The 25899-nt window shown below is 37.7% G+C and overlaps 2 protein-coding genes across 3 annotated transcripts in view; both read right to left on the bottom strand.

Annotated features, from left to right (window-relative positions):
- Positions 1–33: 33 nt before the first annotated feature.
- On the bottom strand, positions 34–1096 carry LOC120419620 (EP300-interacting inhibitor of differentiation 3). The gene has a single exon (XM_039582360.2). It carries the CDS (start codon positions 967–969, stop codon positions 43–45), a length of 927 nt encoding a protein of 308 aa, XP_039438294.1. The 5' UTR covers positions 970–1096; the 3' UTR covers positions 34–42.
- Positions 1097–4565: 3469 nt separating this feature from the next.
- The window catches only part of LOC120419615 (lysophosphatidylcholine acyltransferase), a 45513-nt gene continuing 24179 nt past the window's right edge, over positions 4566–25899 (bottom strand). The window contains exons 3-9 of one of the 2 annotated variants that reach the window (XM_039582357.2): positions 17822–18027; positions 12899–13166; positions 12567–12830; positions 12350–12503; positions 5985–6092; positions 5789–5924; positions 4566–5730 (exon numbers count right to left, since the gene is read on the bottom strand). In XM_039582357.2, the coding sequence (XP_039438291.1) occupies positions 5642–5730; positions 5789–5924; positions 5985–6092; positions 12350–12503; positions 12567–12830; positions 12899–13166; positions 17822–18027 (1225 nt within the window). In that variant the 3' untranslated portion in view covers positions 4566–5641. Of the gene's footprint in view, positions 5731–5788; positions 5925–5984; positions 6093–12349; positions 12504–12566; positions 12831–12898; positions 13167–17821; positions 18028–23665; positions 23884–25899 lie in introns of both variants that reach the window. The other variant, XM_039582356.2, reaches the window with a different exon arrangement.

Here is a 25899-nt window from a genome sequence, read left to right as displayed (position 1 = left end):
GTATCGTAAAAGTTCAATGCTTCTTTTGGAATGATGAAATGGCTAATTGCGCTGCGACTGGCTGAGAGTACTGTGTTCGGCGCGGTCCAAAACCAGCATTGGTTCGTCCACCTGGTACCGTTCTACGATTTCGCGCCACTTTCTCGGATTCAGTCCCAGAATGGCCTGCGTCGTGTCGCTTTTCTGCTTGCCCTGGTCCGCCTCCCTCTGGGTCGTCGGTCGAATCAACGGATCGTGGTTCTCGTCCACCACCAGCGCAACCCGTCCGTCCCGGATCAAGAACGAAATCTGGAACGCGTTGTCCACCGTGTTCATAAAGTCCTCCGGGTCGCAAATCAGCTCAAAGTACGGAATCGGCGCGCCCCGTCGCTTCTCGAACAGTTCGTTGATTTGCGCGAAAATCACGTTCAACTTTTGCGCCGTCTTTTCCTTCTTCTGCAGCTTGTCCACCGTCTCGGGCTTCTTGGCCTGGCCGTAGTCCACCCGTTGGCGCTGGGCACGCTGGCGGGCCACCTTCTGCACCGGTGTGGCCTCCGCGTCGAACGCCCCGTACAGCGACTGGCTGTGCTTGGTCATGCGAAAGACGGAGGCGGCCTCCCGCGTTATCTTGTCCCAGTCCTGGACGCCCTCGTCGCTATCGAACGTGGTAAGAATGACCCCGACCAGCTCATCGTCCGCAAACTCCGAATTTCCCATCCGTTGCATAGCGGCGTGAACGACGTCATGGCTCATCTTCAGGACCTGGGCGTCCATCAGCACCTCGGTCGCATTCTCCGCCCGGTCCTTGCAGCGACCCTGGTTCTGCAGTGCGTTCGACTGTTCCATGATCTTCGTGACGGCCTCGAACGTTTCCACCGGATCGGCCGTTTCCGCCCGGAGGCTCAGCTCGGCGCCCTGCTCCAGCAGCTGTTTGTACTTTTGTTTGCGGACCAGCCGCTCGATCTTCAGGGCGATTTCCTTGCGGTCCATTTTGAGGCGACACTTTTTACTAATTTAGCAAGCAAATTGTGCAAATTCGAGTTTAAAATTAAATTTTGCCGAGGAACCAAACAAAACACAGTTGCGCGGCGCGAAATTTAAAACACAACTCCGGTGCGATGAGGAAAAGTCAAAACAAAACGAATATGCGACAGTGGCGACTTCAAGTGGTCGGTTTAGGAAGTAATGATGGTTGAGGGGTGCGCTGATGGGTTTTTATTGATCAATGGGAATAAGTTTGTAGTTTGCTAGAATTTCACATTTTTTTTGGGTTGATTTGGGTTTTGTATTAAAAATTAAAAAAAAATTCCTTATTTTTTTATAAGGTCCAATATACTAAATCAATTCTACATTCGAGTAGGAGAACTTTGGTAGAAGGTTACGTTTACGTTTTTGCGCGATAAGTGCAAAGGGGAGTGAAAACTATTTAAAGATTTTTTTGATGAAAACTGATCATTTGGATTAAAATAAAGTCAACAGAAGGTAAGAAATAAAAAGTATTATCGATTGACTTTTTGAATTTTTTGCTAAGTTGCCATTTTCATTGAAAATTCTGAGATCCGGATTAAACGCGCGAGAGTGAGGTTAGATTGCTAATTTTGAAAATCAATCCAATTTAAATTTTTGAGACAGAGTTTTGCTTTTATGGTAAAAGTGACTTTAAAAAACATTAGTCCACTTGAATAACTTACTTTCTCAACTAATTAATTTGGTTTTGATTAATTGTAAAATTTCCTAATTTCGAATCAAATAATGAACAAGATTTTTGTTTGTATCAATTGAGCTCTTTATTTCTTACCTTAAAATAGTATAATGTTTTACAAATTTCGTTTTGACTATAAAATAAATCAATTTCAAATTTCGAACCGATTTGCTCTCTTTAGGATATAAACCCTCTAGTGGTGGGTAATTTTGACGTTGGATCGCCTATAAGCAAAAAAATTAAATTTTGTTCATTGAGACTTTTCGAAAATCTGTATCCATGCAAGTATCCAAGTCTGTATCTTGAGAAGGGATTTTCTGAACGATTCTGTGTCTTAAGCAATTTTTAGGTTATGATATAAAAACCTTTCTGAAAAAATAGCTTTTTTATTTGACTTTTTTTTACTAAAATTAAATATTTTTATAAATATTCGATTTTGTTTATGTTTTGGAGGGGTAAGAGTTTTTCGGAAAATATTAATTGAAAATAATTTTTTATGCAACATTAATTTGGCAGTCGAGAATGGGTCCACATTTTTTTATAAAGTGCACTGTTTTTATGTACAACCTGGGCCCCGGCGACATTTTCAAATGCATAATACATATGACCCATCGCAAAATGTTGACTTATCAATTCAGTTTTTGTTCTGCATGAAATGAAAAAATAAGAAATGTTTCTCTGGCATGCCTTTAATTATCGTATGTTAAATTTAAATAGACTTAGGGCTTTACGACCATATCTGGAGCAACATTTGAAAGGGGCGGTACGACATTGCTCTTACGGCCTTTCGTCCCATTTAAACGCGTGCAATGAAAGGCCGTAAGAGCAATGTCGTACCGTCCCTTTCAAATGTTGCTCCAGATATGGTCGTAAAGCCCTAAGTCTATTTAAATTTAACATACGATAATTAAAGGCATGCCAGAGAAACATTTCTTATTTTTTCATTTCATGCAGAACAAAAACTGAATTGATAAGTCAACATTTTGCGATGGGTCATATGTAGGATTTTAGTGATTTTTTACGATTTCGCGGACAGCGTGAAATTTTAAGGTTTCCGTGAAATCCCGTAAAATATATCAATTTTTCCAAATCAATTCTTTGAAATAACAATATAATGAATATTTCAACATAACAATATTTTTAAGTAAATTTTATTATTATTAATTGAAATTCGTTACATGAACTATATGAATAATTGTGAGCAAATTGTGATAATAAACATATTCTCGGAATCATTAAGCTGTCACAAGCAAGCCAACATCAATCATTTGATTTCAGTTATTTTCATACCAAAAAGTTTTAGGTTTTTTACAAATGTTGGCTTTTTCAACCAAAACTTGTTAAAATTGACTTAACAAGAAAATTGTGAATTTTGTTTGACACAGATTTTTGTAAATTAAATTGATTTATTTTTAAGAAATTTTTGATTTTTTTTTCTGAATCTTGTTTAATTTTTACGATACTTGATTATTCGGGTGGATGGCTCCCATGGAAGTTATATCAAAATACTCTGTAATTAAACCAAAATCCACTTTTTTTATTTCTGTTATGATTTTGAATAAAATTTTGGAAATTCGTTTCAGATTGAGTTAGAATTAATTTTCAATTTAGATTTTGAAAAGTGAGATGAAAACCTTGATTTTTTTTTAATGAACAAAATATTGCAGAAAATTCAATTTATTTCAATCATTTTGGCTGGACAAGATTGATAAATCTTGCTTTGATGTAAAAACAATTAAATGTAAAAACATAAAAAAGATGCAAACTTTTTTGAAAACTAAGAGCAGTTATTTTTGGGTCACTTTCGAATTTAGTGAAGTTTTTTTTGTTTTTTTGAAGAATAATATGGTAATGAAGCATAAAAAGCAGTTTCTGTGATTTAAACATAGAGCAATTCCATGTCAAATAGGGAATTGGTTGACAGTTTCCGATTTCAGAATCGAATATGGGAAATTTGACGAACATTTCTGTGCAAATATTTCCGAGACTGAAAAATCAAGTCTGCCATAATAAAATTGCCAAAACCTCAAAAAAAAACTATTTTTTCAACATTTCTATTTTCAAAACCGCTGTAACTTCACAAGGATTGGACTTAACAATGGTCAATATGAAGACTTTTATGTAAATATATCTGGAAAATCGATTCCCTCATTCGGTTTTTGAAAATTTTAACGTTTAGATCACTTTTCAAAAAACAGTTTCAGTAAATGATTTTTGTATTTTTTAAGGAGAGTTGCTTCATCCTGCATTTTTCGTGAGTCTTTTTTTAACATCTAAGCATATTCTCACAAAAATTTTGAGCGAAGAAAAATCGTGGGCTCACCTTTAAATTTGACTTTTAAACTTAAAAATCAAAAAATCTCATAGCATCGGCGTGTTTTTTTTCTTTCAGTGTATTTTTTCAGAAAACCCGCCAAATTTCCTACAAGTTCGTGTTTGACCAGTTTTTGATACGATGCAACGGCTTCGAGATACAGCAATATTTAAATTACGAATTACAAAAATATTTAAAACACTTACGCCCTTCTCAAATGTCATTATCGAGTGAAACTGGCTCCATATACACAAAAATGGCTTATATAAGCGTAGGATAACATGTCTACAAAGTTTCATTGAAATCGGAGAGGGTCGAGAAAAAAGTACCCAAAAAATTCCTGTTTTGGGCTGGAATTGCTCCATAAGATTTTCAGAGTTTTTGCATTCCTCACCTTTTTGTTACATTTTCCACGATCCGCGAAATTTCCGTGAAATTTGTTGTTTTGAAATTACGGTCGCCGTGAAATTTGAATTTTTTGAGCGTGAAAATTACTAAGCCCAGTCATATGGTACGTTCGTTTGAAGAGTCGTTCGGATGCGATATAAGAAAACAAAACCCAACACACAATTTGCTTTTTAAAAGACCTTTTTCTCTTTATTTTATTTTGCTTTTCTTTCATATGCTCCAATATTACTGAAACACACTTAAAATTCATCAACATCGCTCTTGTTTGCGTATCGCAAAGACCATCTAGAAAATAAATACACATTTTATGTTAATTCTTTCTCTTATGCCAAGCTCAGCAGATCACTTCTCCAGACAAAACACAACACCTAACATTTCACGAAGCTGCTGCTGTTACTGCACGTGCGCTTACAAAATTTCTTGTCCTTTCTTTTTTATCTCATTATTTTACACCAGTTTTGGAAGTTTTAGGGTGGTTCCGCTTACTCTCTTTTTCGCTAAACCTCGCTGTCTCTCTGATACAGATATTCATATATTTATTCACACGACGGCACAACACTTTGCATAAACACGCATCTAATGACTCTCTTTTCAACCTATAGATGTAGGTACAAAAATGTAATATCAAAATATTTGCAATCGCCAAATGACCGAAAGATTTTTAACTCTGCGTCTTTGAGGGGGTGTGCGAGTTTTAAACGAAACACGTGTGTTTTGCGAAAAGGTAAACCAGTTAAGTTGTATCTGTGGTAAGTTTAGCTTGCTGGACGAACGGTTTTCTTTTGTTCAGTTAACGTAGATAAATAGATCATCGTAAGCGATCAGTCATTGTTATTTGCTTTGAAGCAATATCGGGTTGGGTTGTCCAATGAGAAAGTAATACAAATTTGCATTTTTAAAAACCTTGTTGATGGGAAGTTGCTACCCTTCGATAGTCGTTTAAGTCAGCAGCGGTTTAAGCTCTCTTAATCTCTCTCTCTATTCTGTGGGGTGGTTGTAGGTTGGTTGGTTGGTTTGATTAACGGTATTTCGACTCGAACGCAATAAATAATCGATAGTTAAGTATAGTTTTCTAGGTGTCTCCCTTAACAACTGGAAGGGGACTCCGGGCTTCAGTCACACTAAATGATATTCGTCACTGCACGTGAGAGAGTGTTTTGTTTTGCGATTTACAACATTACATTTCTCTATACCACGAGAGCCTTTTCTTTTTCTTTTTTAAGGAGATCGGTTTTGGTTTAAGTGAGCCTTAGGTTGTTGGGATCGTTGTTCTTCTGCAGCTTTTTCTGGATCGCCGGGTACTTATCCAGAACGCTGGTGAACTGGTCTATAAAAGGGTAAAATTTAAGTAAAAATTATAACCTTAGACTTTTCAAACTCCTTACCGAACGAAATCTCCCCCAAATTGCCACTGTCGGCGCTCAGGAAGATGGTGTCCGCCTCCGGCGGGGTGATCTTGACCAGGTACTGGAGCGTACTGTGGAACGCCTCTCGGGAGACCTTACCGTGGTCGCCATACAGCTGAAAGGCAAGAATAACTCATCAATACTAATTTCAAGGGCATAGGGCGGAGATTCTTACGTAGAACAGCGCCTTGACAAAGTTCAGCTTGGGCGAGTAGAGGGTGATTAGGAACAGCGACATCAGCAGGTACTCCCTGAAGTCTATCACGGTCATGCTGCGCTCGGGCTGAAAATAAAAATTATGATTTAACAAAACTCTAGAGTGATTTCCAGCTGTGCAATTAAATTGCGATAGTTCTTGTAATAGTATAAGGTTTAGGTCCCCATTGAACATCCCCTTTACGATTTAATTTTTTATAAATATACAAGGACAAGAATTACAAATTCAAATTACACATTTGTTTAACCAATTGACCTCTTAGCCTAGTGGTAACGCTTCCGCCTCGTAAGAGGTAAATCGGGGTTCAAATCCCGGCTCGGACCAACACAACTAGTGATCTTTTTCCTTCTGGATTTGATTGCTTAGTTTAGGGAAGCTAGTGCATCGTCACAAGCTTGACCTTATCAACGACACCTTACGGAGGCGACCTATGGAATGTTAACATTATCCTTAACATGTCAACATATCGTTTGATAGGTAATCGAAAGACCTTTCTAACGAATCCAAAAAATAGAAAATCTTGCAACCCTGTCTCGAGTTATGAGCATTTAAGTGATATTTCGACGCCAACATTTCAAAAAGCATCATGTACAAACCGTGCGTTTTGAGAAAAACGCATTTGAAATTTGAGCATCATTTTTTGATTCCCATTTTAATATAAAAGCAAAAGAAGATGTTCTAATGATAACAAACGATGAAAAACGTTGCTTTTATTGATACTTGATCATCTATGTTCAATAAAACATTATTTACGTGATTATATTTGAGAAAAACAAACATAACTTCTTTTGAAATCACCAACGTCTATATCACCCTGCTGTCATTGAGGGGGACGCTTTGTTATGATTCGTTTTTCTTCGCCGAATGTACATGGCGCTTTTTTCATTATGTTTTTTTTCGTCACGAGGTTCATGTAGTCTTTTATTTGACAGGTTGACAGAGCTATATAAACAGGCACTGCTGATGGCAGAGGTTTTGTTTATGTTACTTTATTTAAAATCATTATTAAACAGACTTCACTGAAGTAACTTTTGCTAATTTTTGGTGGAGAGGTAGCTTATTAGGAGTACTTTCAGAATATGCAATAACCCAGAAAGTGTCAAAATGTACATGATTCCTTTTGAAATATTACCGTCGACATGGACAGGGAATCACGGGGACAGGGAAAGGAAAACTTAATTCTAAAATGCAAAGCAAGCCAGAGCAATTCCGGCGTCGTAGAGCTTCAGCACGCGTAGCAGTCTACCCCGCTCCCACGTACTTCATCATCAGCTCGCCGAGGGCCACGAATTGCTGTTCCTTGTTCTGGCAAGCACGGAAACGGGTAAACATTCCCGAGCCAGAGAAAGGAACTCCGTTAACGTGAAGAGATCAGCCCCTCCAGGAGCGGCAGCAGTAGCAGACGTTTCGTTGCATGTCGAAGCAGTTACACTAGCGTAAGTTCGCTCCCAGCCAAGTGGGTGCGTCGTACCTTGAGCCGTCGAAGTCTTCGGTTTAGGAAGTTGACGGTTGGCTGGTTTCTTCCCCAGCTTCTCCAGCACCTCCAAGAAGGTTTTTCGCACGGAGCATCCACGGAAACTTGCTGTGTGATTCTGTCCACAGTTGGCACACTTGATTTGAGCCTTGGTCCTCTCGGCGTTGCTATCTTCCCCCAGGCTTGATTTCCGGGGCAACGAACAATGATCCGTGTGATCCGTGCGGGAACCATGGCCGAAGCGTTGGCATCGGTGGCATTGCGCTGCGTCGGACGATCGTTTGACGAAGTACCTCCAGCTTACCACGAATCCGTCCAACGACTTGATCCGGCGAAGATCTTGTAGTTTTACCGATCCCCGGTCGAATACCAGCAGGTAAAGCACGTGTTCACCTGTAACCGTTTCTGAACATAAGCACTCTGATCTCTTGAGAATTCACATCGTATTACGCTAGCAAATTCGCTAGCTCCGTCGGAGTCACTGGGATAAATCCCGTGAGCACTATTTTCACCGGGAGCTCGTCTCGCGGTTGGTACGAATAGTACGGAACTTTACCATCCTTCAGCACGGTCAACACTTTTTCGTACATTGAACGGCTAAGTGTGACAACACGAACGCTGTTCTTCAAAATGAGCAACTCAAACTCACAGCCAGTTCGAGAGAATAAATTGTGCACTGCTGCGCCGGGATAGTCGGGAATAACAATTGGCACTTGTTTTTTGTTATTTGTTTTCGCTTGGTCCTCTGTGACCATCGCGTTGCCTTCATCGTTCTACTGCTTTTTGTCGTCGTCGTCGTTGCCTTCATCACCGTCACTCAAAACACCGTACATGTTTGAGGTTAGGAACGCAGAATGTGATGATGCTGGATTACAACCGGATAATTCTCCGGACGAACCTGCCTTCTGCTGGATAGCTTGGGACGTCTTCGCACGAGTTTGTATCGGGCTGCGACCAGGTACGTAATCCACGTGGAGTTTTGCTGGATCCGGAGGAGTCGGCTTGCAGTTAAGAAAAACTGAAGGTGACCAGGTCCGCTTGGGAGTATCCGCAGTTTTCGTGATACGGCCCGGGGAAGCACCTCGCGATTGACCCGGCCGGAGAAATGGATTACGCGAAACTTGAACGGTTTTAATCCCCGCGGGGGGACCCATTCGCGAGTAATCAATTTGATCACTTCGAGGAAAATAGAATTTTGAGCCGCCAAGCCAAGCATGATTAGAAAACACTTTCAAGAAGTGTTCGGCCGATTTCAATCTTCGGAAACTGTCGTCGAGAAACAGTTGCTTCTCCTGCATGTTAATCACAACCAAGTAAAAATGGATCCCGTCCACATACGGTACAACCAATATCCTGTTTAGGTAACTCACTACGACATAATTTACTACGTAGTACTGCGGTGCTTCGAGAAACGATTGTACAATGCAAAACTGTACCGTTGTGTCATACAGACATTGTCCGTATAAGCTCATTTTAAGATCGGCCTTCGTTGATGATATGTAGACGTGTTCGTTGAGAGTTTTGGCTTTTTGCCAAATCTTGGCCAATAATCGGTACACAGTCTTTTTTGGTTTTAAATCCAAAGAAAGCTGTTTTTCTGAATTTCGTTTTGGTAGGGTTGCTTTCGGGTGTTGCGATTTTGTCCTCCTGCTTTTTGTCGTTGGTCGTGATGGGCGGGTGGTGCGATCGGCGTTTTCCTGGCCTAAAGCACCTTTTGGCAACTCCACGACTATCGGTTCAGATTCAGTGTTCACAACTGCAGAGGATCTCTCGAACTGTTTACGAGGTATTGTTGGTTTTGACAGGGGAGCTTTCGGGTGTTCGTTTTTCAGCTTTTCCTGCGATTTATTTCTCCTGCTGCGGATCGTTGGTCGTGATAGAGTGTGGTGGCGATCGCTGTTTTTCTGACAATCGGCTTCGATTCGATATTCATTGCTGAAAATGATCTTTCAAACAGACGACGCGTTTTGGTTTTTTTCCCGATTTGTGATGTCCGTGGGGTTATATCTGGTTTAGCTACTAGATTCCATTGTGCAGTACAATTCCGTAAGTTTTGGTGATTCGTATCTGTATCGTCAACACAGAGAACTTTGGCAGGGGTGTGATCAATTTGGCCTGGGGTCGTCGTCAGTATTCGTAGGTTTAAAGCCTCGTCCGTGGTACTTTGACCGTGTAACGGACGAGGTCTGCTTGAAGATAAATATTAGCTGAGCGGCTGGCAACGGCGGTTTCCCGGATTCCACTATCGACGCATGAAGGCTTTCTTTCAAGCGTCCCCATGCACATTCGACCAAGCCGGAATGAAAGCGATAAGTGTTCGGGTGAACCATGAAGTAGAAAACTAAATTTCTTGTAGCAGCCGTTTATTGTTGGCAGCTCAAAAACTGCAATATAATTTAGGTAAGTAAGGTAAGTAATCATTAACAAATTTCATTTCCTATTTTCTACTCACTAAAATAGTCTTGCTCCAACTATCGATTTACTCCTCCTTCCTAGAACCTCCTTAATTCCTTCTCCTTTTCCCGCTCCTGTTTGGTGTTTATATTTCGTTAATTATAAGTATTTTTCTCTTTTCAGGTTAACTTACAGATCATCATCACCGTACAAAGTTGCACCAAGTGACGGTACGGTGACGGTGAGGGATTTTAATCGTCATGTGCAGCTGGTAAGTTATTCGCATTAGATTCGCCTTGACTAACACTAATTGATCTTCTTTTCCTACTTACAGATGTTGATTTGGAATACGTTTTAAATAAACGCTGCAACTAGTCCGAAACACACTTTCCTGTACAGATTAGAATAAATTGCCCTAAACTGAATCTGACCAAGAACTTTGCGATGGAGAATCTTTCTTTTTGTTTTGTTTTCATCTGCTCTTCGCGCGCGTTGACGTTTGAGGTGGTATTGGCCGATTTCACCGCCGGCGCTGCACCGCTTGGCAGTGTGGCCATCTCAGCGGTCGTAACAATAAGGTAGGATGATATTTGCACCGCTTTCACTTTTCGGCTTGTGGGTGATGCCGGTCCACCACGGGGCGAACGAAATGATTTTTCTGAGAAAAAGCTCCAAAAATGGATGGCCCTCTGAGTGACTCTTCTTGAGTTCCTTCTGGTAGATCTTAACCGCGTCCTGGTGGAAAGGCGAACTCTTGTATATACACTCATCGTCCGTGTAGTCGTCCCAATTTTCTTCATTTGTAGGTTGCTCAAAGTCTCGATGGCCAAGTTTCTTGAGTATATCAAGCCGGACGGGTTTCTAGTAGCTCATCATAATCGGTTGTATGACAGAATGTCACAAAAAACGTCTTGGCGATGGATTTATCCTGTGAATAAAAAAACACTAAATTTAAACATGTAACTTTTTAATACGATTTAGCATTGTTTAAAATGCGACGTGCGACAAGATAACACAAAAACGTTGATGTTTAATATGATTGTGGTGTTGCGACCAGGTTAGGACCTGTGATCATGAAAAGATTATTAAATAAGTTGCAGGTGGTTATGTTACACATGACCAGAATGACAAAGAACTTTGCGCAAAGCTCTCGAAATATTTTTTTATGAAATCAAAAACAGTTGCAGCCATCAACTCGTTTAGGGGAAATATACCCATTTTAAGCCTAATAAGCGGTCGTGTTTGAATGATGCCGGATAATCTGGAGTGTTCCTTTAAATTTACTTAAACCAAGTACACCAACGAGTAGAGCAACTTTTTGTAAATTTTTTTGTTTATTTTCACATTTATTAAAAGTCATGCTATTCCTTTTACTAGCATTTAAAAAAAAAAATTCCCAAATGCATTCTAATCAGTCGAGTGCATTAGGCCACGCCCATTTTCCTATTTTCAGCTTAGTTCTTTTTTCTTCCAGCGCTCTTTTAGGTCTGCTTAGTGCTGCCAAAATTGATGAATTTTTAAGCGAACACTCACGAAAAGTAGCATTTATAGAGAAAGTTTCCTGGCATCACTGGCTCACTCCAACAGGCGCTGCTGGTGGTGTTGGTGGCCACCCTTTGTTCTTTATTTGCCTTCGCTTCTCGCTCGGTTTTCTTCAGCCTTCGATTGGAATGGGTCGTCAAAATTGAAACGTCAAAAGACTTGGCGCGTTTGTTTTTTTGATGGCGCTTGCTAATTATTTACATGTTTCGGGATTATTTTTCAAGTGAGTGACTAACTAATGTGCAAAAGAACATGTTGCCGGTAGTTGGAAGCAATTTTATATCTTAAACGCTTTGAAAACGTTAGCGCAAGTGAAAAGATATTGATGGCGACTTTCGTTAAGCAGTTAACCTCTCATCTTGCGTGTGGATGTGTGTGCCACCAAAATGATGAGAAATGGTCTCGCAAAATAGAAATTATGATCAAAAGTGCATTAAATTTGATCTTTTTGGCCAGTAAATGGCATAAATTTGCGTGCTTACTTGAGGCGGTGCTGTTTCTGGGAGGTTTATAGCCTAAATAGTATTTTTGGAGCTTTAATCGAGCATCAAACTCTTCATATGACGAAGACAGGTGATTGATTAGAAAGGGTATATTTCCCCTATGTGCCCTTCCAAAATGTGGTTCAGTTTTAGCAATAAAATTGTTTCCTGATTGGCTTCGTAGATGCAACAATTTCTAATGATCGGGACATCTATCAATCACGCTATTCACGCCAAATTTCAGCCAATTTGGTTCATCAAATCTCGAGATATCGTGGCAAAACGCTCAGAAAGTTTTACAGTCCGTTCTGCGAAAGGCAAAATTTCAAACTTAAAATCGTCTGTTACACACTTTTATCATGAAATATATTCATAAAACTTTTTAAAGTGATTGAAAAATAAATCTTCTGGAATTTTTTGCAAATCCTTACCTTCACAAATATTCGGAAGAGCTTCTTGGTGGACTCATCGTCGGCGGCCACGTTCAACCGCTTGCCAAACTCCTCTATCGTCAGATAACTGTTGTCGTCCGTGAAGCTGCCGCCGCCAGCAACGACCTGCTCCTCAACGTTGAGTTTGTTTAATCTATAACAAGGTTCATTAATTAGTCGTAGATCAACTTCAAACTCGCTACCCCGACAGACTCACCCGAGCGTCTTGCGCAGCTTCTCGACGTCGGCGCTGAACGCGGCGTACGGCATGTGGACGTTCTTGACGAACGTCATGAGCTTGCAGTCGTCGAAGGTGTAGTCCGAGATCGGGATGCCGAGCTCGCGGGCCATCAGGTTGCGCACGTTCCGCGCGTACAGCTTCGGGTCGCGCTTCTCCTCCTCGCTCGGGTGGTACACTGGCATGAACTCGATCTCGCAGAACGTGTGGAACTGGGTCAGCGTTCGCCACAGCAGCTGCAGCCTGGAAAAGGGAGTTGGAAGGATGTCAAAATCACTGAATTTTCGCGACAGTCCTCTCAAGCGACTTACGCGTCCGGCCCCTCCCAGGTCCAGGTGACGGTGTCGACCTTGTTCGGGTAGCGCACCAGCACCGGCTGGATCGGCACGCCCGGGTAGAACGCGCCCGGCTTGAACTGGATCAGCGAGGTCCGGTTGGTGCAGGTGCCCTCGGGAAAGATCAGAATTTGGGGCCAGTCCTCCTTGGAGTTGGCCCGCTCGATGATCTCCTTGATGGTGTTTTGGCGCGAGTTGGGGTCCTCGCGGCACACGTAGATCGGCTGGGCGTAGTCGATTAGTTCTTAGGGGAGGTACGTTTTTGGGCAAAGCAAAAAGAATTTGTTAGAGTATAGAATGGATAATTTGTGCTTGAAAGTTTGAGCTGATATTACAGGATAACCTAGCGGGCAATTTATGTACGGGTTCTACTTTGGTGATGGGTCAATACTGTCCTCGCTTTGTTTGTCACCATTAAACTGATGAAATCATCAAAACTCTTTAAATAATATTAATTGGTGATCGGTGCAATCATGAAGAGCGACTGTAATTTAATGTGAAATACGAAGAATTTTGACCCAAATGTTGAATATATTCAAACAAAATATGATGTCTGAAAACATTTTTCCTGGGTAAAAAAATCATGAAAATCTGGGTAAATACGATGTCTTCCGCAAAATCGTGTTTTTATTTGGGACACCCTAACTCTACAGGGTACCCCAGAGATGGAAGAATTTCATCAAAGAATTTACGTGAACAATATGAATCATTGATGGATAAATTCGATAAATAAGTCTACCTTCGCGTGAAAAATTAGTAAAATGTAAACTCAAAACCTAGCTAAACGTTGTAAAAGGACCAAAGACGAAGTGTAAACAAAAAACGCTTCGTGCTTACGTCCCCAGGATTCCCAGAATCAGGGGAAATTTTAGTTTTACCGACATTTACGAGGGCTGAATGTGTTTTCTTCAAGCGATAGTTTGGGAGATTGTTGTGTTTAAAATTGAATGAAATTTAATGAATCTCTGATTCTCTGATTCTACATAAGTTTTTGAAATAAACATTCGAACTTTTTAGTTTTGTTTGTGAAAAAGTTGGTAAAACATTTTCAGCAGGATTCAAATTTTAAACAAATTTTACAATACCAAAAAAAACAATTCTGTTGGTTTGGTTTTCTTTTTCTTCCTTGAGTTGTGAAGAGAAAAAAAGGTTGATAACAGGGTATATGACCCTATTTTGGACCTACTATGCAAAGCAACAACATATTTCGCATTGTTCTCAGGAACGGTCTAACTAATTTGGCTCGTTTCAGGATTGTTTTGTGCCAGGACCTTAATAAACTATACTATTGAAAATTGAACATAATTTATCCAATTCATTGTCATACATAAGGCTACCAACTCTTGCTGAGCAAAAATCCGTACACTTTGCCGATATGACACCATGGTATAACAAAAACTGTCAATGAATTATTTAGATAAATTAAATTTAATAAATCTGAGAATTAAAAATATAAAACTGTGTCGTTTTTACAGCTAACAAATTTCACAAAATGCTATCAGAGTGCTTATGACTTGCACGTTTAAAAGTATTCATAAAATAAACCGTGATATGAATCAAATCATTATGTTCTCCAATTTTTTTTTTTTTGTTAATCGTTTAAAAGTTTACGAAATGTCAAGTTTGCTTTTACGAATAATATCGTTCTTAGTGTTTTCACGAACACTTTTCCAGAGTTTTTTTTATTGAAAAGGTCCTATAACATGTGAAACACAACAGTTTATAGGACCTTTAAAAAAACTCTAGATTTGTTAAATGTTCAAATGTTTTCACAAGTTTTAGAAAGCCTTTAGAAATGGAATATATTTAGTAAGGAATTTCTAAAAGAACAATTCTAGAGTTTTTTTTAAAAGGTCCTATCAACATATGAAAGACAATAGTTCAAAAACTCTAGAATTATTGATAATCAAGTTTGAATTGAGGAAACTCCGGAAAACTCTCCCTTTTTAAATCAAACTCACAGAAAAATAAAAATTTCTAGTTAACAAAAGCTTCGACCAAATCAAAAAAGCAATTCAATGATTAAAAAGTTGTTAAAATTCCGTACAAATCCGTATTATGCGTAAAATTCCCTACAAAAATTCCGGCCTGTTAAAAATCCGCGAAGAGGTTCGAAAATCCGTATGGTAAGGAAAAAATCCGTACAGTTGGTAGCCTTAGTCATACAGCAATTCCCCACGAAAACAGCATAATTCGAAAAAAAAGTTCTCCGATCGGGCACAATTTTTTTCTGGGAGAAATAATTAGACCCATATTTTTTGTTTGGCCATTAGGGTGACTTACGCCGTGTTAGGGTGGTCCGAAAAATGGCCATTTTAATCGATTTTCTCAAAAACAACATTTTTCAAAAAAAGATCATAACTCCGCGCCAATTCAACCGATTTAAGCTGTCTAAGACGCAAACGAAATGGTTTTTCGTTAATGAGCAATTCTCTACGAAATCGGTCTGTTTTCTTCAATTTTAATTTTTGTATTTTTTAATCCGACTGAAACTTTTTTTGTGCCTTCGGTATGCCCAAAGAAGCCATTTCGCATCATTAGTTTGTCCATATAATTTTTCATACAAATTTATATTCAATCCAAATTATTTTTTAATCAGTCAGGGATGCCTATTTGGAGTTGGGAGACTGGATTTATGGTGATTTGTCAACAAATAACATTATTTTTGTTAATTTTTTGAAAGGTATACAAACTTTTTTTGCACCTTTTTTGATTTTTGTAATAGTATTTGTCATAGAACTTTTTATAGAAATCATCTTTTCATGAGCTGTTTTATAGCAAAATGTTTGGCATGAGTTTTTGAACGAAACGTATGCTAGGTTTCTGTCAACATTAAATTGTTAAGATGTTTCATCACAATATGTGCATAGTGCCCAAAGGGTGTAAATACTTTTTTTACATACTGTACATCTGGAAATGGTGACAGATTTTGTGTCTATTTTTGTTTTTTTACATAAGGAACTGGTGAATTTGAATCAGTTTCTGTTGAATTTCACCTTTTTTAGGAATTTTAGGGAAATTTCTCAAAAAGAGGTAATATTCAACCAACCAAATTTTCAACCAATTAAAATTCTGCTTTTTTTTACTGTGTGCTGCGTGGTGACAGCAATCATTTGAATGAAATTATGATGATTGACTGTAGTCGGTTTTCGTTTCCGTTTGTTTGAAATTTAGTGACGTAAGCGTGAATGTATAGCGAAAGATCATTTTAAAGCTGGCACAAAACTGAACTAAATAAATTTTGAATCATTTGGCCATTTAATGGCGTACCCTAAATTTAAAAAAATCCACTTTAAAAAGCAGAAAAAATTAAATCCTCTCTTATTACCCAAAATAAAAAAAATCAGTTTGAGGAAGTAGGTCCAAAATAGGGTGATATAGGGAGATGAAATCATGGGAAAGTAGAACCACTGACGTCAGCGGTAGTATTTTTGGTGATTGACCGTAGTCGGGTTTCGTTTCCGTTTGTTTGAAATTTAGTAATGTAATCCAAAATAAAGATCTAAAGCTGGCACAAAACTCAACTCAATTAATCTTGATTCATTTGGCCATTTTATGGCATACTAAAAATAAAAAAAACCTCTAACTTATTTGTTAGGGAGCATTCTTGTATTACGCAACGCAGTTGGGAGGTTGGAGGAGGAATGATCGAAGGCTGTGTTACGCGCAACACAATTTTTGAAAAAAATGTTTGGATATTTTGTTACGAAACAGGGGTGCAAAATCACTTTTTTGCGTTAGGTAATAATATAACGCTCCCTTATCGGTTTGACGTCTGTCAAAAGAAAGTCCGGGCGGGTCAAACTTGGGGTGAACATAAGCTTTGTAAACAAAGAGTGAGTCCCTTTAACTCAAATGTCAGTTCACACAAGATGTGAGAGGAATACGCTCTTGTTTACAAAGCTTATTGTCTTTGGCAAGCAGACTTTTCTGCACCTTCAGCAAACGTCAAATCAGTACAAATTGCTGCTGGATCTTTTCCGGGTCTCTCTCGGAAAGATCCGGCAGCAATTTTATATGGTTTGACATCGCTTCGTGCATCAACAAATGTGCCCATTTAAAATGAAAGACACGAAATGTTGGACCTGATCCCATTTTGTTGTGACAGATGTCAAACCGATGTGTCCCATTGTAAAATTACTCTCGATTTGACTGAACATTGAAAAACATCTTCTCCATAACTGCATTCAACCGGTTGCAAAAGATAGATCATGTGGCTGCATGAGTGTTGAGCTCGGTTTCATTTGTTTCAACTTCGGGGGCGTTCACTGACGGTCGCTTCGAAATGACGATCATAGCAGGCGCGTGTCTTTGTAAACGTGTTCTTTTCAAAAATCCAAAAATGTATATTGGTTGCAGCTTTCCCTCACCACCTGATTTAAAAAATGAACCAGAAATGCGAGATCAGGACTACTTCTAGCAAAACAATGTAATTGGGCAAATTTCGAAGTGTTAACAAAGAGTTTATCCCGCTGGTTCCTATTGTTAACATCAACTAACGTGGGCAGGATGAACTCTTTGTTTACACTTCAACATTGGTCTATTTACATTGTTTTAGAGTACCATGCTTCCCTATCGAAATGTTTTTCTACTACATTTTGCTGGAAACGCATGGTGTTTCAAGTGCAGTTAATGATTTTTTCCCAAAAAATCATATCAGAGAATCCTGTTAATGAATAAGTTGTCAATAAAACCTACTCAGGTTATATGAGCATTTTTAGAACCATAATGAAACCTGCAAGTTTCAAAATGTAACTAGGGAAATACACGATTTAGCCTACCATAAAACCAAAAAGTACTCTCTCTGTTAAAACTACAGCAATACGGGATCTTCTGGCGCTAAACTTGACCTACAAGATCATCCTCACACGACTAAAAAAACAACGCTACGCAACTTACTTCCCAGGTTGGCGTCCGCATTGCGCACCAGCGGACTCGCCAGACCGGTCAGATAGATGATGACGGCGTCCAGGAAGGAGCTGTGCGGGGACACGACCAGCACCGGTGCGTCCGCCCGGCGCGCCTGCCGGCCCCGGATCGTGATGCCGAGGCCGGCGTACGAGTACATGTGGACGGCGCACGTGCTCAGCGCCCGCTTCATGCGTCTGGGGAGTCCGGAGTAGGGGTCCAGGGGGTCCAGGTCAGTCCAGTTTGAGCGTGGGTTTATGGGTGTATTTGTGTGTGATTTTGTGTGTGTGATTTGTGCAAAATGTTGTTAATTTTGGTATTTTGAAGAAAGCGCGCGCAATTTGAAGGAAAACAAGAAAAGACATAAAAAAGAGGAAGAGAAAATGGAATTGGTTGAAATTATGAGTTATGTGAAGCGATCATTCAAGTGGTTTCAATTTAATGAAATGATAACAAGAAGAATAAGAAGCATTCATGGAAAGAGCGGAGAGCGAGGTACTTGAGAATAATTAAGCAACAGACGGGATTGAAAACGAACGCACAAAAAATGTCATTGACGGTGATGACAGGCGAGGACGTGGACGGTTTTGAGGTTAGAGTCGATATGTACACAAGTGGATTAAGTTAAGCCAGATACATGTAGAGTATCAGTTTTTGCTCAAGTATCCCTGAAAAGCGTCTGGTTTTGTATGGTTTGTTTTCTTTTGAGAAACAAAAGCATGTTTGTTGAAGCAATCTGTTTTTTCATGATCTGTTTGGAATATAACTGAATATGCCATTGTATTTGTGTCAGTGAAGTCTTACATGTCTTAAATGTTTCTGTATCCTTATAACTGTAAACGGAAATTAACCTCACTGCTTTCTTTAATCTTAATTTCATGTATTATTGATTGCAACTTATTTAACACTGGAACATCCAACGTACGTCAAATTTACACGGACGCCCAAGCCTCCCAAAAAAGTTGGAACGGTAACTTCAACTCGCTGGTTCTCGTGCATAACTTAACCAATCGGGACGATTCTTTTTTCCAGTGATTTGTAAGAATGTTTAGATAATCCAAGAACTTTGCAGAACTCAATTTGATCAAATCTGTAATTTTTGCGATCAAAAACATCGTTCAATTTTTTTAAAAGACGGCCTCCGCGGAATTTTTGGAGAATTTTTTTTACACGCGAAAAAAAGTTGGAACGATGTTTTTGATTGCAAAAATTACAGATTTGATCAAATCGAGTTCTGCAAAGTTCTAGGACTATCTAGACATTCTTACAAATCACTGGAAAAAAGAATCGTCCCGATTGGTTAAGTTATGCCCGAGAACCAGCGAGTTGATATTACCGTTCCAGCTTTTTTTGAGCCTTGGGAGTTGGAATGTTAATAAGATAATATTGGTGTTCGTAATCCAATAGAGAAATGGATCTCTGCGATCTTTATTTGCAACTAATTTACACTTCTTGTTCGTTTAGTCAGCTGATTTCATGTTGACGAGAGGAGCATTGATTTAAAAGTTTCTACTAATTAGAATAGAGCAGTTCTCAACGAAATCGGTATTTTTTTAAATTTTAATTTTTGTATATTTAAATAAATCCTGCTGAAACTTTTTTGGTGCCTTCGGTAGGCCCGAAGAAGCCATTTTGCATCATTAGTTTGTCCATATAATTTTCCATACAAATTTGGCAGCAGTCCATACAAAAATGATACATGAAAATTCAAAAATCTGTATCTTTTGCAGGATTTTTTTTGAACGATTTGGAGTCTTCGGCAAAGTTGTAGGTATGGATACGGAATACACTGAAAAAAATAATACATGGTAAAATTTTTTTGGTGATTTTTAATTACACTTTTTGTCACAAAAACTTAATTTACAAAAAAAAAACAATTTTTATTTTTTCTGGTATGTTTTAGGGGACATCAAATGCCATTTTTTCAGAAATATCCAATATCTTTGATTCAATACTATTTTTTTTAAATCGAAATATTGGTCGCAAAACTTTTTCAACTTCATTTTTCGATGTAAGATCGATTTTGCAATCAAAAAGTACTTTAGTGAAATTTTGATAAAATTCACCGCATTCAATTTCACGATTGTTTCATATTTTAACATTGTAAATCGGACCATTAGTTGCTGAGATATCGACATTAGAAAATGGTGGGTTGTTCGGGTGAGACTTAGAAAACATCAATTTTCCTGTTTTTAAACCTTTGCATGACAATATCTCAGCAACTAAGGGTCATATCAACAAAGTTCAAAAAAGCAAAATATAGAGAATTTTCTCAGCTTTTCAAAAATATTTTTTCAGAAGTGGGCAAACATGTGCACTTATTTAAAAAAATGGAAAACTGCGACTATTTTCAAAAAAGTCACCTAAAAATGGCTATAACTTGAAAACGGTTCACTTTATCAAAATTTCCCTCAAGTACTTTTTGATTGCAAATTTGATTTTACATCGAAAAATGAAGTTGAAAAATTTTTGCGACCAATATTTCGATTTTATGAAAAAATCAGTATTGATTAAAAAATTCATAACTCGGTCAAAGATATTTTGCAAAACCTGGAAATTTCTGAAAAGTTGGCATTTGATGTTCTCTAAAACATATCAAAAAAATAAAAATAGTGTTTTTTTGCAAGTCAGGTTTTAGTAACAAAAAGTTAAATAAAAAATAACCAAAAAATTTTTTACCGTGTATCATTTTCTTTCAGTGTAGTCCATATCCATATTTACAACTTTACCGAAGACACCAAATCGATCAGAAAATTCCTTCAAAAGATACAGATTTTTGAATTTTCATACATCGTTTTTGTATGGACAGCTGCCAAATTTGTATGGAAAATTATATGGACAAACTAATGATGCAAAATGGCTTCTTTGGGCATACCGAAGGCACCAAAAAAGTTTCAGTCGGATTAAAAAATACAAAAATTAAAATTCTAAAAAAAAGACCGATTTCGTAGAGAATTGCTCATATGTAAACATCCGATGAAGTTCTCAAAATGAAATCCAAATTAAAGATTTCTATAACACACTCGTGTCCACAAGGTTTCAAAAACAAATAATATTGCAAGCATCAAATAAATTAAAACAACGTAAAACATCGCATGATATAACTTTGTTTTAGACATATTTATATTTTTTAACCTTATTTAAGTTTTGAAAGAAAATTTAATTCAAGCAAGGCTGGAACAAATTTTATTTAATGTTGTTTCCCTCAGCTTTGGTCAAAGTCAAGGGGGAAGGGCAAAAAAAAAATTGCAAGCCGAACTTTTAAATTTTTTAAGCAAAAAGTATCATAATATGCTTTATAAATGTTTACAGTTATGCTACTACCGAAAAATGCAAAAAATCAATGAGCTAATGTTAACATTTTCTTCCTAAAGTTTTATGTTCTATGGCCTTCTCTGATCTAAAATCCAAAAATTCACAATTAGAAAAAAAGTCAATAAGTGCCATATTTTATTAAAAAAACAAACATAAACGTTATACAATGTATTTTAAACAGTTCACAATGAATTGTACAAGTTTTTTTTCAAAGAAAATTTTAAATGTTTGTGTTTGTAACATTTTTGATAGAGTCTTAAAAACATGAAATAAAATATGCAAAAAAATCAGAAATAACTTGAAAATTATAGTTCAACATGTCTATTAAATAATTTAAACTAACCTAATTTTTTTTTTGTTTCACTCTTGTTACAAAAGAAATCTCACAAATCAATCATTATCTGTACTATTAATCTTAATTTCGGAGTGAAAGTTAAAGTGTTTTGAATAGTGTTAAAAAACACAGTTTTTCGTAATAAACTATGGGGAAGGAATAAAACAACTTTGTTTTGCATATCTTGAGCAACATTTGAAAAGGGCCCATTATCATTTTGACAGCTGAAACTACTTTGCAAATCCCGAGACAACAAGTCACTATTTAACAAAACCCGCAGTGTCGGAAGGTAGCTGGAGAGGCCAGCTTTTGTTGAATACTTTTAGCTTTATGAAAAAGTTAAAATAAGCCTGAGGATTAGCAAAACAGTTCAAACTGTCAATATGCTTTTACGTACTTTTCTCGTGTTTCTCCAGATATGAGAGATTAGTTAATATTTTTACATGCAATATCTATAAGCTAGTTTGTAATTATCCGGAATAAAATTAATTAATTTTGTTTTAAAGTGCATTGAACTTTATGTCATTTTACTAGGAAAATAATTATCCTGAAAACATCAAAGGATCGAATCCAAAATAGATTTGTACTCAAAACAATATTTTGATGGCAATCTAGGTTCCATCCTTCAAACTTTATGGATTTGCATTCTCAACGGGCATATTTTGAGTTTTTTTTCGTCCAATAAACCAAATTTGATTTTCTTGGCTTTTTGAGTGTTTTATAATCCACCTTTAAAAAAAACCACCAAGGGATATTCAAAAATACTCAAAAAGCAAAAAAATCAAATTTAGTTTAGGAACCTTAACGGTACACATCAACCAAAGCTTTTGCACCCAGATTTCTGCTACAGACATTTTAGTATCTACAATACTACGGGAACTATCGATATAATTTTTTATTCATCCCCTAAATTACTGTCTTCGTAGTTATTTACAACATAGTTTGACCATTTTTTCAATCAGATTCTTGCAGGATTGGGTCCGTAAGTTTGACAATTTTGGAATAAGAAGACAACAACTTCCTTGGTTGCTGTGCACCCTTAACAAAAAAAAAACTTCAGATATGATCTTTGACGGCCTCAACTACTTACGTCGTAACCACCAACTTTTGTTCGTAAAAAGGTCAAAATCTCTGCTGCAACTTAATCGCTACCATTACCACGTGTTCATGACCGTGGACAAGACTCAAAAAGGCCAAAGGTGGATACTTTTTTTTTTCGAAGTCTCCCTTCAATGACATTTCTGTGTGAACAGTTTCTTTTTCTTTTTTGCTTTTTCCGAAAGAAATGCAGCAGACCTTTCAACGTGAATGTAACCACATCAAGTTAAGTAGAAGAAAGTGAAAAAAACTGCAACAAACATTTCGTTAGGGCGTATTGACAATGTAAACAAACAGTGTAAACTGCTAATTAAAATTGATGTTTACTTACTGATTGTTTACATTGTCGATGCGCCTTTATGAAATATTCTTCGTGAAATGGTGGTAAATGAAAATAAATCAAAGTGAGTGACGCTGTGACGTGGCAGCAAGGAATGGTTGCGCAACAAGAAAATAAGTGAAATGGTATGTGTTTAAATGGGACGACACGCGACTATGTCGACAGGAAGACCTAGAACGTCCTCGGCCTTTCAAAATGTAGTGGAATTTTATTCGAATGCAAAACAATGTAACGAGTCATAGTCTATTTGTAACAATCAGATATTCCAGTCCACCTTAATGTGAGTAAATCAGTCAGGTTTAGTCATATGTCCTTAGTACCAGTATTAGTCAACCTCGGTCATCCCGTTACAGTGCACGCACTGCACCTTAAAAAAAAACTCCGTTTCCTTCCAAAACAGTAAGCCGTTAGTTTAACACAAAAAAATACATTGACCCGATCACAATTGACCCGTATTTACACGTAATTTTATGTACATTTTTTTGGCCATTGAAAATTGCCCGCGTGGTTTATCCTAACCTAAATTTGTGTTTACTTTTCAAAAGGGCGTAACCTTAGTTGCAAACAAAAAAAAATCGTTCTGAAGTTACGCCCTTTTGGCATTTCAACACAGTGAGTGATCTTAATCTATCTTCCAAGCCTAGCCTACTTTGGCAAGGAGCAGGAAGGGTTTTGACTTCTTTGCAAAAGGGCGTAACCTCCGATGTTACGCCCTTTTGGGCAAAAAGCACGGCAATTTGACACCTACTTCCGAAAAATGGCAACGACGCGGTCTCGTACTTGGCCACGACCGCCGACGGCCCGAACAGGATCACGCAGATCGAGTCGTAGAAGGCCGTGTGCGGTGCCACGCAGATCACGGGAGCTTCCTTGCAGGTCGCCCGCCGCCCCTTGGTTCGGATCAGGTTGAACGAGCCGAACAAGAACAGGCCCCGCATCACGTGGGCCGTCAGAACGCGTAGCTGTCTACACAGGTTGGAGGGGGAAAAGATGGAAAGATACGCCGGGGGTTTAGCAAAGGGGTTTCTGGGGCTGGAGGTTAGCATTTGGGATTAGCAATATAGTGTGGTCTAGCTAGAACTTTTAATATCTCTTATTTGAGACTTTGAGTCACAATTTCAGTCGATTCCTAAATCGTATAATAGAGTTATCACTAAGTGTTATAGGTCTTTATGGAATCTAGATTACTTTTTCAAAACAACTAATGCGTTATGGGTTTCCTATGTACATAGGACCTTTTGAAAAAGTAATTGAGAAATATTTCGACCATTTTTTGAGAATCAATTTTAATTTGAAACTACAAAATAATCTGTTTAATTTGGAGGTTTGATTAAAAAATACTACTTCAAGTTTAGTTTTAAAAAACTCTCTTCGACGTTTACTTTTTAATATTTTGTTTAAAACTCTATTCCAATGACATTTCTTATATTCCACTAAAAAGGCTTCTTTAACAAAAATCTTCCTCATCTACACTTAAATTTATTAAAATATAAAATGTAATTCAATTAAAAAGTTAATTTATTTAACTATTTGAAATTAAAATTGATTGGACAGATTAAAAAAAAACAATGAAAATGCTATTTTTTAGAGAATTGGTCAACTTTGAAATTAATAATGTGTTGATGCCTTTATGAAACTGAAAGAACGTTTTCTAAACTATGATTAAAAGTTGTGTAATTTTGTAACAATCAGGCTAAATTTTTGTATTTTTTTTTAATTTCAAAATCAAATGATTTGCAAGTAGAAAAAAACAAAACATTAAATTACTGTCTATTTGATTTGTTAGTAAAAAGTTAAGGTTATCACAATCAACTACAAAGTAAACCTGTATACAAAAGAAGTTGTTAATAAAGGAGACACATCCGTTAGTAAGTTAGTTGAAAGCGTACAATTTGTTACACTTTCACAGTGACACAAAATAAGTGTTGCCAGTTCGATCCACGCCATCACACATATTCGCGATTGCAGCAATCTCGTCATCAACTACAAGTGGCGCTCAACTACAAAGTTGTAAGAATATATCATAAAAGCCGCAAACTATAAGGTAAGGAAAGGTGCACTAAAGGGGAAGTGGGAAAGTGTAGCAAATTATTTGATTAATAGATTGCAGCTCAAATATGCACTCAACTCGGAACACAATGTAGGACACCTGATTGACATGTCGTTCATTCACCCACACCCTCAAGATTTGCTAAGTGAAAAAGAGAGAAAGTCCTCTCAAAGTACGGTGAGCAAGCCTGCCCTTGAAGTTCTTTGACTGATAAGGGTCATTTGCGCCAGATACTTGATGGTGGAAGCGCTTTCACCTTTTTTGTTATCAGCAAATGGCACTAATTTACCGTGTTCCGGTCAATTATGGTCGTTATTGTACGAATTGTGGGTGATAAAAGTTTGATTTATCCATGTACCGTTTGAGGAGAGACTTATTCTTAAACATATTAAAGTAATTAAGTTAAAATGCTGTCAAAAATCATTAAATTAATAGGGGGATGGCGTCGCTATTTATAGACAACGTTTTCCACTTTTTCTCATCGAAACCGACTACTTTATCGACTTTATTTTGCTGGGCGAGATAGGAGGCCGTCTATTTTTAGACGATGACTCAGCACTTTTCCACTTAAACACTGCACTTAAAAAACCAGATGGCAGCACGATGTATCGCCACGTCCCTATTGCAAATATACCCCAGCGACATTAGAGAGAATTAAGATCTCGCGGAGCGGAGAGGATGAATCCCGATATTGCCGAGAGCGTTATTCTCATGGGGTCATTTTCAACCAAAAAAATACTCATAAAAAGTGGTGAAATTGAGAATTGATCTTAACACCATTGGCATATCGAATCAGCTTCGTGAATGTTGAACCAATTCTAATAAAAATTATTAGAATTGGTTGTTATTATCGATTCTTCACATTTTTTTCGTTTTTTTTAATACTTCTTTAAAAAAAACCCTTAAAAAATGAAAGCTGAGATTTTTTTTAG

Source organism: Culex pipiens, chromosome 1, assembly GCF_016801865.2.
Source record: "Culex pipiens pallens isolate TS chromosome 1, TS_CPP_V2, whole genome shotgun sequence".
In the NCBI taxonomy this organism is placed as follows: domain Eukaryota; kingdom Metazoa; phylum Arthropoda; class Insecta; order Diptera; family Culicidae; genus Culex; species Culex pipiens.
This window is presented reverse-complemented; position numbering and strand designations above follow the sequence as displayed.